This window comes from Rhinolophus sinicus, linkage group LG13 (genome assembly GCF_036562045.2).
Source record: "Rhinolophus sinicus isolate RSC01 linkage group LG13, ASM3656204v1, whole genome shotgun sequence".
Lineage (NCBI taxonomy): Eukaryota > Metazoa > Chordata > Mammalia > Chiroptera > Rhinolophidae > Rhinolophus > Rhinolophus sinicus.
Genome location: NC_133762.1, coordinates 24,325,248 through 24,338,039, shown reverse-complemented (window position 1 = coordinate 24,338,039; position 12,792 = coordinate 24,325,248). Strand labels below are relative to the sequence as shown.

The 12,792-nt window shown below is 40.1% G+C and overlaps 1 protein-coding gene across 4 annotated transcripts in view; it reads right to left on the bottom strand.

The window, feature by feature from the left end:
- ZFP64 (ZFP64 zinc finger protein) overlaps nt 1-12,792 on the bottom strand; it is a 74,281-nt gene that overhangs the window by 36,476 nt on the left and 25,013 nt on the right. For 2 of the 4 annotated variants that reach the window (XM_019726071.2, XM_019726072.2), the window contains exon 6: nt 10,567-12,130. The exons of the other annotated variants lie outside the window; for them this stretch is intronic. In XM_019726071.2, the coding sequence (XP_019581630.2) occupies nt 10,848-12,130 (1,283 nt within the window). In that variant the 3' untranslated portion in view covers nt 10,567-10,847. Of the gene's footprint in view, nt 1-10,566; nt 12,131-12,792 lie in introns of those variants that run through there. 4 annotated transcript variants of the gene reach the window in all.

The following is a 12,792-nucleotide window of genomic DNA, read 5'->3' as shown; positions in this document are numbered from 1 at the left end:
ATCATTGCTCAAGAACCACAAAATCAGGATTAAAAATTTAACTACTGCCTAAAGTAATTCTTTAAAAATGTTAATACCTAACATTTTTTGTAAAAAAAAAAAAGACTGGTTTAAGGAACAATATTCAAAAGTACTATGTTACTTATAATTTGTAAAAATCTTGACGAGCCTAAGAAGCCATGTTTTAAACACACAAAGAAATACACCTTTGTGTGTTAAAAAAAGGTACATGTGATATGTTTGCAAACAGCTCCATTTCCTGAGGACTGAGATGCCAATATTGTGCGGTGAGAAATCTCAGCGCTTTCCTCTGGTCCACTCGTGATTTTTGGAGAATGAGTTGTGGGAGGCAGCAAGTACCTGGCCCACCATAGGTGCCCAAGAAACATGGGCTTACTAAGAGAACTGAGGCACCTCCAGTTGGCCAGGCACCTCCATCCTGTCTGCTCACCTGAGAGGAGACTGGGTCATTTCCTTGCCGTGCTGTACTATTTCCCTCCTTTAGCCACTGGGCTTGAATCGGCGGCTTTGTCTATGTGTTTATGCAAAGATGGACGAACTCTTTACTAGATATCCAACATGGAATGCTGGCTCCGGCGCCTTTGTCCCTGTATGAGTCAAGTCAAATCAAATATACCAGGGCCAGCTGCTTACCCACTGCACTGTTCAATCTCATCAGCCTTAAGTGGTGATGGGAATAGCTCCTGAACAGGGTTGTGGGACGGTGGGGAGTGGCCAGTGAGTTGGGGTGGGGGGTGGCCAGGGAGTTGATGTGACTGACACGGAGTAACTTCTCAATACGTAGTGGGTATTATGATAAAAATTCACAAATAATTCTAAAAACCCGAATATATTAATATCTTAAAAACTAGGGCAAATAGTGGGAACAACCCAAATTTCCATCAGTTGACAAACGGACCAACCAATAGTATAGCCATGCAATGGAATATTACTCAGACATAAAACAGGAATGCAGTACTGATATTAGCCATAAAACAGGAATGCCACAACACGGATGAACCTTGAAAACACTATCTATGCTCAGGGAAAGGAGGCAGACACAAAATATCCCATATGGTATGACTGCAATTATGTGAAATGCTAAGAACAGACAAATCCACAGAGACAGACAGTAGAGTAGTGGTTGCCAGGGCCTGGGAAGACGTGGGAATAGAAAGTGACTGCTAATGGGTATAACGTTTCTTTCTGGGGTGACGGGAATATTCTGCAGTTAGATGCTGGTAACGATTGCACACTCTGCGAATATACTAAAAAGTATTGAATTATATACATTAAAGGTGAATTTTATGGCGTATGAATCATATCTCAATAAAGTGGTGATTAAAAAATAAACCAGGGCAAAACAAAGATAACTAATTATCTTTCTGCCCAACCTATTTCTCCTCCCTGAAAAGTGAAAACTTCTCTTGCATTCCTCATGTCTTGGTTATAATCTCCCAGCCCCCGGGGGGCCGACTCACCATTCGGCATAGCGGGCATCACGCTCAGAGCCAGCTAAAAGTGCTTGTCGGAGCTCATGAAAGCGCTTTAATTTCTTTTAAAAATCAGGACTTTTTAAAAAAAAAATATACATATCTGCTTTATTCTTTTTAACAGGTGCATAATAATTCCATGTGATGGGCGTCCATTAATATATTCCACCTGCCTTCTGTTCATGGACATTTATTTAGTATGTTTCCAATCTTAGAAAAAAAATTGTTTTTAATACAGTTCATCCTGGATTATATTTCTCTTTATACCCATAGACTTGAAAAAATAATTTTGAACATATATAATTGTGTGTGTGTGTGTGTGTGTGTGTGTGTGTGTGTGTGTGAAGGGCCCATGCCGGCAAAAAATGCCCACGGCCAGGACAATGCAGCGTAACCCTCTGGGCTCCCAATAAGTCAATATTAAACTGTGACCTTTTTTGGAGCTTGTGTGCTCTGGTTTGGGGGCTTGTGGGGGCCCTCTTTTGGTTTCATGAGATGAAGCGGAAATTGGAGGAGGCACCACACAAAATTAGAAAACTGAACTCCCCAAAATGAAAAAGGTACTTTTGCCTGTGTTCGTTACCCACCAGCCAGATACTCAACACTGGGGGAAGGACGTGTGAGGGAAGTAAGCAGGTATGGGCTCAGGGGCAGTTAGGCTAGTGGCCACCAGAGTGACCTTGGGCAAATCACACGACTTCCCTCTCTTGCCTGTGTCCTCATGCCATTGAAAGGGCAGAAATAGGTCAGCGGAAGAGTATTTTTAAAGAGTGAAGGGTTGATTTAAGCAAGAGTTCACCCTCTCTCTGGGCTGCCTTCTTTGAACTTGAAGTTCTCCCCTGAGATTAGACAGCCCCATGGGGTTGCATCCAGTTCCTCAGACAACCTCAGATAACCTCTGACTTACAGAAGGACTATCACCGCAGCAAAGGAAGCAGGAATGGCAGGGGGAGAAAAGCTATGATAGTTTTTATTCCAGATCCTTAACTGAAATCTTTCCAGAAGGTCCAATTCTGCCTAATGAATCAAGGAGAAATTTCGGTTGCAAGCATTTGGTTTTTATTGCTCAGAGAGAGAACGCTTCTGAAACCAAGACAAAAAAGGTCAAATTAAAAAAAAAAAAAAGAAGGAAGAAAAAGCAGAAGTAGCTACATATACAGTGCCTGCATTCCAGGGATACAACCCTTGAATTCAGTTTTCTTAAAAAATTTATTTTTAATTAACAACCCTTGTATTCTTGGCCTCAACAGAACCCATACAAAACTAGGTACCAGCAGGCTTATACCAGCTCCCTAGGACCAAGCACAGTGGAATAATGGTGAACACAAAACTGAACTATTTTGGTGTGTATAAAAGGCTCACAGCAAAGATAACTTTGAATCCCACACATTGTAAATCGAAGTGCAACAAAATAGGCGTGTCATTTACATTAGGGGCGGGGCCACAGGAACCCCAGGAAGGCCCACCGGGTCCTACAGTAACATTCCATCGAGATCCATGGTGGGGGGTCACAGTAGAGGAAATGTGAATTCTTGCAACCAAGTCCTGATTTAGCAAGGAAGGTCATGACTAACAAAAACATGCTGACTAGAAAGAGAGCAGGTGATTTGAGTGTTGGTTCTAGGTTTAAGTTTGGTAGGGCTAGCAGCTGTGTGACCTTGGGGAGGTCTCTTACTTTCTCTGAGCCTCTGGTTCTTTACCTTAATATTTCCCATAGGGCTCGACCAGAAAAGTCTCCAGAGGTGCTAGATTTAAAATACAGATTCTCAGGACCCATCCAGATAGATGCCCTGTCTAGGAATTTCCAGAGCTGGGCAGTGGCTGTGCCCATTTTAACAAATTTTCCAGGTGATTCTCATACCAGGCAGGTTGGGAAACATCCTTCTCTGTGCTGTGTGGGTGTAACAGTGCCACCCTCGTGGGCTGTTGGGAGGATTACGTGAGATTATTATGTATAGAATTTAGAGCTGTGTTGGAACATCGTGAGTTAGCTTTTATCATTGAAAATCATCACTGCCATTTATTATTTATTAAATAAATAAATATTAGTATTTAATTAATATTTATTATGCTCCTACTAGCTGCAGGGTCCAGGACAAGGGCTGGCAAACTATGGCCCAACACCTGTTTTTGTATGGCCGGTGAGCTAAGAATGGTTTTCACATTTTTAAAAATAGTTACACAAAACAAACAAACACAAATTTTATGACATATGAAGATTATTTGAAATTCAGACCTCAATGGCCTTAAATGAATTTTACTGGAACACCGCTGCACCCACTCCTGTAAAGCCACAGCCATAGAAAGTAGTCTGTGGCCTCTTTCACGCTGCAAAGTCAGAGCTGAATCGTTGCAACAAAGAGCATGTGGCCCAATGAGCTGAAAATATTTTCTACCTGGCCCTTTACAGAGCAAGTTGGCTGAACCCTGCTCCAGGGTGAGGGCTTTCAACTGGGGTTCTTGTATTTTGGGAATATGGAAAGATTTTTTAAAGAGGTGTACGGGCATGGTTCAGGAACTCAATTCTCAGATTTTCATCTTTCATGTGTACTCTTTCCTAAGGTGGATCATCAAAGAACACACCCAAAAGACATGTCATCTTGAATAATCCATACTGAATCAATAAAGGAGGAGGTAAAGTCTCTGGGACACTAAGAAGAAACAAGAAAGGAAGGAAGGAAGGGAGGGAGGGAGGGAGGGAGGGAGGGAGAAAGGAAGACTGATATTTTGTCTAAGCTTTGCTGTCACTGGATCTGGGGCATCTGAGAATTGGATCATACCAGTATCAAACTTTTCATCTCCACTAGAACAGAATTTAAAGATTACTTTAGAGAAAAGAATCCTATGTCCAAGGTGTCATTCATCTACCAGGACAAAAGGAATACCACCTATGTCCATTTTCTAAGGAAATTAAGAAAGAATGCTAAGCGAATAAAGACAAAATCAGAGTAAAGATGTGAAACGGGGGCATCTTACTGATTCCCTCATTAATTAATGAATTAAATAAAATCTCTAACGTGTTCATTTTAGATTTGTAGGACAGTTATGATTTTAAGTTTTTTTTTTTTTTTTTTTTTTAAAAAACGATCTTTTAATACAGGTGAAGTCAAATGGAAAATATGTAGCTTTAAATGCTTTCATTATTAAAGACTGAAAATAAGTGAACCTAACACAGGAAATTAGAATAACAAAATGAACTGAAAGAAAAGGAGGGGAAAGAATTAATAAAGATAAAAGATATAAGCTGAAACGAATAAAATAGAAGAGGGGTAGAGAAAAGAAATAAAAGCAAAAGCTTTACTTTTAATACAAATGACAAAATAGTTACACTCTTGGCAAATTAAAGAGAAGACTGAAAATACAGAACAAAAACAATAGAAATAAGAAAGCTGATGGACAAAAAAAATGATAAAGATTTTAAAATAATTTTTGGAGGATCTTTTTTTTTTTTTAGACTCTTAAATAGGATTATAGGGCTACAGATTTGAAAATTTACAGCACAGTGAATGATTTTTTTTCTTTTGAAAAATATATATTACTCAAATGGATCCAGATGAAACATAAAACCTGAACTGGTAATTACAGGCTGGTAATTACAGAAAAAATTGTAAAGTTTGTTAAGGATGTACAAAGAAAAAGGGCATCAGCCCAGATGATAAACAGGTAATTCCTGGGATAGCCAAACTATCGCTGGTTAGTGAAAAAGAAGGAAAGAGCTCCAGTTTCTTTTCAGAGTTACCATAACCTAAAACAAACAAGCAAAAATCAGAGCACACACACACACACACACACACACAAGAAAACTAGAGATCTGTACTTATGCATATAGTTGTAAAAATTTCAAGTAAAACATGAATAAATGAAATCCAGGAATGCCTTAGAAGACGAACCCAACATGACCAAGAGGGTTTGCTTCAGGAAAGCAAGGTGATTCGATACCAGGCTATGTCCTACATGAATTCACTGTATCAACATATTTAAGTGCAAATCCCATATATTTATATCAAAAGATACTGATAAGATATTTGATAATAGTTTGCAACCCACCCTGATAAATACTCTAAGTGAAAGTTGGAGTAGAAGAAAATGACCTTAGTAGTATAACAATCACCACCCAAAGGAGCCATGTATTATATATTAAGTTCTAAAGTCATTCAAGTTAAAATTGGAGACGCAACAGGGATGTCAGCGGTGTCAACATTGTTTGGCTAATGCAATAGGACAAGAAAACAAAACAAGTGGTATAAATATTATAAAGAAAGGGTCAAAACAACCTGGAAATGAGATGACTGTATCAGAACCATCATAAATTATATTTACCAGAGACCAAGAGTTTCTAATAAATACTATTGATTAATAAGAATTTTTGCTAAGGTAGCTCAGTATTGATAAGTATACCAAAATATAGCCATCCTTTATGCTTGCAACAAATAATTATTTTAAAATGGAAAAAAAAATCCTATTTACAATTACAATAACATTCAGACTAGTAAGAAAATACTGGCTTATATAATAAGACTGGATGGTGTATGAAGAAAACTATGTAATTTCATTGAATAATATTTACAACAGCATCTGAATAAAGATTTTGGGTGGAAGATTTAACATTGTAAAAAAGTCATTCTTTTCACAAGTTCATGTATCACACTGATGGAATTCTAATAAAAATCTTCAAAAGGTTTTCTTTTTCTGGGTGGGGGAGGTACGGGACCAAACGCCAGTTCATTTGGAAATATTTGTATCTAAGAAGTTCTAGCCTTTTCAATAAATGGTGCTGGCAGAATTGGAAAGCCACGTGCAAAAGAATGGAACTGGACTGCTATCTGTCACTATGTACCAAAATTAATTCAAATGGGTCAAAGACTTAAGCATAAGACCTGAAACAATAAACTGCATAGAAGAAAACATAGGTACTAAATTTATGGACCTTGGGTTCAAAGAGCGTTTCATGAATGTGACTCCAAAGGCAAGGGAAGTAAAAACTAAAATAAATGAATGGGACTATATGAAACTTAAAAGCTTCTGCACAACAAAAGAAACCACTGACAAAATAAAGAAGCAACCAACTGAATGGGAGAAGATTTTTGCAAACAATGGCTCTGATAAGGGGCTAATATCCAAAATATACAAGGAACTCATGCAACTCAACAACAAAAAAACAAACATCCCAACTGAAAAATGGGCAGAGGACTTGAAGAGACATTTCTCCAAAGAGGACATACAAATGGCAAATAGACATATGAAAAAATGCTCAACATCACTAATCATCAGAGAAATGCAAATTTAAACCACAATGAGATATCACCTCACTCCAGTCAGAATGGCTATCATCAACAAGACAAATAGTAACAAGTGTTGGAGAGGCTGTGGAGAAAAAGGAACCCTCATACACTGTTGGTGGGAAGGCACACTGCTGCAGCCGCTATGGAAGACAGTGTGGAGGTTCCTCAAAATATTACAAATAGAATTACCGTATGACCCAACAATCCCTCTCCTGAGTATCTACCCCAAAAATCTGAAAACATGTATCCATAAAGACACGTGTGCTTCAATGTATTGCAGCTTTATTTACGGTGGCCAAGACATGGAAACAACCAAAATGTCCTTCGATAGATGAATGGATAAAGAAGTCGTGGTATATATACACAATGGAATACTATTCGGCGATAAGAAAAGGTAAAATGGGATCATTTGTGACAACATGGATGGATCTTGAGATTATAATGCTAAGTGAAATAAGTCAGACAGAAAAAGCAGAGAACCATATGATTTCACTGATATGTGGTATATAAACCAAAAACAACAAAAGAACAAGACAAACAAATGAGAAACAAAAACTCATAGACACAGACAATAGTTTAGTGGTTACCAGAGGGTAAGGGGGCTGGGGGGTGGGGGGTGGGAGATGAGGGTACCACCTCCCCAGCCCCCTTTTGAGTCTATGGTGATGGAAGGAGAACTGACTCTGGGTGGTGAACACACAATGGGATTTATAGATGATGTAAAACAGAATTGTACACCTGAAATCTATGTAACTTTACTAACAATTGTCACCCCAATAAACTTTAATTAAAAAAAAAGTTTCTAAGACAATGTTGGAAACGAATAGCTACAGGGAGGCTTTGTAAGCCTGAAAGTTATTATGGCTTACTTTAATGCTAATATAATCAAATATGTGATACTGGCAAACCACAGAAGATATAGAGATCAGTGAGAAAAAGTAGATTCCAGAAATAGATCCGAGTATATTTGGGAATTTCATGTAAAGGTGAAATTAAGATTTCAGTTCCAAGGAAAATAACACGTTATTTAGCAAATGTTCCTGGTATATGTGGGCAGCCAAACTCCAGTATTACACATATTATAAATAGGAATTCTGGCTGCAGTAAGGTGCTAACTAAAAACAAACAAACAATTAAAATATTAACGAAAAAACCTCAGGAGGAGGGAGGACTTTCTTAGAAAATACAGGAGCCATAAATTAAACAATAGAAGAATCTGACTGCATAAAAAAAGTTATTTTTAGATGGAAACAACACCATAAGGAAAGACAAAGGACAGGAGGGGAGAAAACTCAGCAATATGTGACAGCCATGGGGTTCATATCCCCAAGTTCCCAACAACCCAAGGGAAAAAATGAGGGAGTATGAGTTTAAAGTTTACAGAAGAGAAAAATGGAAATGATCAACAAATCTATGCAGAGATGTCACAGAATTACCAACAAAACACCAGCTGGGGAAGTGCCCAAAGACCAGGTAACTCATTTCACTCATGAGATTGACAAGATGGATAACACACAAGACTGGTGACAGTTGGGCCCACACCAGGTGAGACTATCCTTTTGAAAAAGTCATCTGAATTAATGCAAATACAAACGGTGGAAACGTGTTGAAAACTCCAAAAGCACAACTGAATATGAGGAGTTATGCAGGTGTTTAATTACTGTGGCAGTTTGTAATCGCAAAAAGCAAACAAACAAACAAAATCTGCCTAAATATCCATGAGTAGGGAGATGGTTGAAGGAACCATGGGATAGTCATATTCTAACTTCTGTTTAAAAATGCAAGTTAGGGATAGCTGTATGGACCCATAGCACCGTTAATAAACGGAGTAAGAGCAAGTTGACACAATTACTACAAAAACAGGAAAAAAAACTTTTCTGTTATTTTTTGAGTCTATGTATGTTGGTATGAATACAGAGGAAACTTGACTCACCTTGGGTGGAGTGAGAAAGGCGGGGGGCTGGAGATTAGTGGCAAGCAAGATTATTGGTTTTTGTATGATTCTGTATATAGTTTATTGCAAGGGACAAGTTTTACTGTTGTACTTTGTTTTAAAAAATCCAAATATGCATGTGTGTGTATGTACATGCACGTATGTCTATGCATGTATGGAGGGCAGCAGCTAGGTGGAGATACAAAGGTATAAAAAGAAATATGGTATAAAAAAGGCAACAGTATGCTTAATTCAACCCCCAACTCTGTAACTGGAGTAGAAAACACACACATAAGCAAGGAAAAAAAATTAGAGGACAGTCCATCAAAATGGTCACAATTTTTACAACTGGACAGGAAAATTATTAGTGACTTTAATTTTTTTCTAAATAATGTAACGTGTTTCCCATATTTTCTATCTTGAATACACATTACTTTATAATTAGGAAAAAAATCCTTTAAAAGTTGAAAAAAGGGACACTCTGGGAAAAAAGAAAGAAGCAGAAAACAGGTTCATGACAACAGATGTTTTCCAGCTAAAATTCATCTGCTGAATAGCTCCCTAAAGACCTGCAAACAATAGTTCTAAAGCAAGGACGTAAAAATATTCACATAGGACGCTGCAAGCTTTTTCGATTTCTTACCAAACCATAATGAATCAGTATTACCATTGCTGATATGAAAATAAAGAAATTCTGGCAAAGAAAACATGGAGAGTTATCAGAATTGTGTTGAAATATTAAAGAGCAAAGAACGAAAGGAGAAAATCCAGCTCGAATTCTGTATCTATTTCCTAAGGGCAGCTGACTTTCCAGTTCAACAGGCAACCCTCAAGGTTTCCAGCATCACCATTTTGTGTATTTCCTTAGTTTGTTATATGTCTTTTGTGTAAAAGTGAGCTAAGCTGCATGCGCACTTTAGGGAAGTAAAAGTGTATGAAAACTGGTAAAAATGTATCTAAGTGTTCTCAAAACATTTTAAATATACTTCTTGGCACAAGAGTAACCTTCCCTCCTCACCAATCTTTGCTGACACTCTGTGAGAGCATGTTTCATTCATTCAATATTTATTAAGAGCCCACTGTGTGTTGAAAATGATGCTAGAGGCTGGAAATTAGAGAGATTACCACGGTAGTTGTCTTTCGGTACAAGCATGGGTAATCCTAGCTTGCTCTCTGGCGCCACCTACCGATCAAACAGCATTTCCATACAAAACAAAATTTTAATTAGATTTCCCTCTTCCCATTCGTCTGGTCCCTGGGACTGCACATATATTAATGTCTAAAACAATGGTATCTTAGAAAACTCTGTCCTAAATGTTAGTAGGAACTTGCATCATATTTGCATCTAAACAGAAATGTCTGGTTCGTCAGTCAGAAGTTTCAAAAAGAAAACGATAATTAGGTCACTTTACGCACCACACATATTTGACTGTTCAGGAGGTAAGACGTTTGTATAATATTTATGAGAGCGGACTAAAAACCTCTGCTTCTTCAAGTTCTCTTTAATTATATAATTCATACCCCCTCAACCGCAAATCATACCGTGAGTAAAGACTCATTAACATTCAGTATATTTTAATCATGTATGAATTTATTAGGAAACCATTCCTTTTTTTCTCATTAGCACTAAACTTTTTTTTTTTTGGGGGGGTCAAATACCCATGTGATATTATGTAGAAAATGGTCCTTCATGCCAGTAGATTTGTATCCATGTGCTCAAACCCTAATACCCCAAAGTCTGGTGGGTATTTCAGAATGGGGACTTAAGAGAGGCTGGGAAGTACCATCTACTACACAAATGTAATGAGACGGAAAAACCCTTCATTAGAATTGGGAAATCAAGTTGGAAACAAACAAATGTATTCACTACTCATCGCTTTTAATTCCAAGCCCTAATCGGAACCATGTTGGTAACATTTAAGATTCTACAACAGTTACGACTGGGTGATTCAGAGGTGGTCTCCAGGTTATCATAGCATTAAAAAATGATAGTAAGCAGTACAAAATTACAATTTATTCCGTGTGTGTGTGTGTGTGTGTTCACAACAATCCTTAAAAACATTAAGGGCAAACCTCTTCCAGAATTCTATTTATGACTTTTTTGTCACATTTCCCTCCCTTTCTTTTTTTTTTTAAGCACTAATCCGGTATAGAGTCCGCTGGACAGAGCAAAGCTGGGTGGGCCCCTCCTTGAATGATGGAGTAAGTCTGCTTGGGCAGTTCTTGTTGGGAGGAGGAGGAGAATATAGGTGGGGCCGTGGAGGCCACAGCAATGCTCTGGCCTCCGTCGCTCACCACTGTCACTTCAGCTGCCCCCTCCTGAATCAGAGCGTTAAGGCCGTCAAAGTCAGTACAAGTAATCCCCGAACTGGTGATGAAAGTCTGGTTGCCAGAGCCTTCCTGGAGGCCGCCCGGGCCGGTGGGGATGAGGGCCTGGTGCAGAGTGGCTCCGTCTGTCTGATCATGCGTGGTCAGCAGGACAGCCGGCTGGGTCATCGTGCCCGCCTCGCTCGGACACCCCGAGGACTGAGAAGGGGCGATCAGATTGACCTGGCGTAAGATCTGCAGCCGGCTGTTCCCCGGGAGTTCCTCTGGGCTCTGGGCCACCAAGGCGGGTGGTACGATGTTCACGGCGGCGGCCGCAGCCTGGACAATGGTGTTTGCCTGCGGCACCTGATGCCCCACGATGATTTTGACTCTCCCCTCGCTGAACTGGGGCACTTGGCTGGGCTGCAGCGGCACCTGCAGGTGACCCACCGTGAGAGGCGCAGCCGGCTGCTTGCTGGGCTCGATCTGAAACTGCAGGACGGTCACATCCGAGTTCTTATTCTCACTATACTCACTGTGCTGCCTCTTGTGGCTGCGGAGCGAGTCCTCCCGCATGAACGAGGCATCGCATATGTCGCAGTGGAAAGTCTTCTTGGCGTCCAGCTTGGCCACCTGCCGGCTGCTCTGGCGGCCGGTGTCTTTCCTCTCCGAGGCCTCGGTCTTGACCATATCCCCGTGGAACTTCTTCATGTGCTTGCTCAGGTTGCTGGGCTGTTTGGTGTCGAAGCTGCAGTAATTACACTTGAAGGGGCGGTCGGTGCAGTGGACGCGCTCGTGGATGCGCAGCGCCGCCTTGCTGGAGCAGGAGTAACTGCACTCAGAGCATTTCTCCGGGTGCTCCGACTGGTGCACCCGGCTGTGCTTCCGGAGGGTGGCTTTGCTGTCACCCAGGAAGTCGCAATGCGGACACTTGAAGTTATTCCCACTGTGCTTGATGCGGATGTGCGACTTCAGGTTTCCTTTCATGGTGCAGCGGACATTGCAGAACTCACACTTGAAAGGCTTCTCCCCCGAGTGCACCCGCATGTGCCTTTTCAAGTCCGAGCTGATTTTGAACTTGGCGCTACAGAGCCAGCACTGGAAGGGGGCGTCCCCTGTCAACACAAGGTGAGTTTCGATAAGAACAGGAAGGCAACAATCACAGCGGATCCCCCCGAAGCACACACCAGAAAATCGCTCACACCAAGGCGGGCGGGTGGAGACCTTCTAACTGCAGCTGCTAGCAGCCCCTGGGAGAAAAAAAAAAAGGGGGTGTGGGGGGGGTCGGGGACTTCTCTTCTTTCCCCAAACCACCCACCACCATATGCTTGGTACACTACCACCTTTAAAAAACCCAGATGAAAAACAGAGATGGAAAAGAGCTATTTAATTGTCCCAAGTAAAATAAGATTTGTGAATATACTTAGCACATTCTTTGAAACAATCAAGCTATCGTTCATTGAGTTAACGTGACCACTCTGCTACTTAGTTATTGGCTCACAGTTGTACAATTTTGCATAATCCGTTGATTTTGATTTGAGTTACATGTTGTAACAGATCGAAGGGACACATTTTTGAATCATCAGCTCCATGCTCACTCATCAGAATATTCTTTTTACAATGATTGAAATGCCCAGCTTATACTTTATGCAGATTTTTATTAATAAAGACGTGTTGATTGTGCAAACTTTATCCCACATTGCCAGCTGCGTTCTTTACTTGTGAAGTTACAAAATCCAGCTGCTTCATTTTTTTTTTTTAATTGCTAAATTCATAT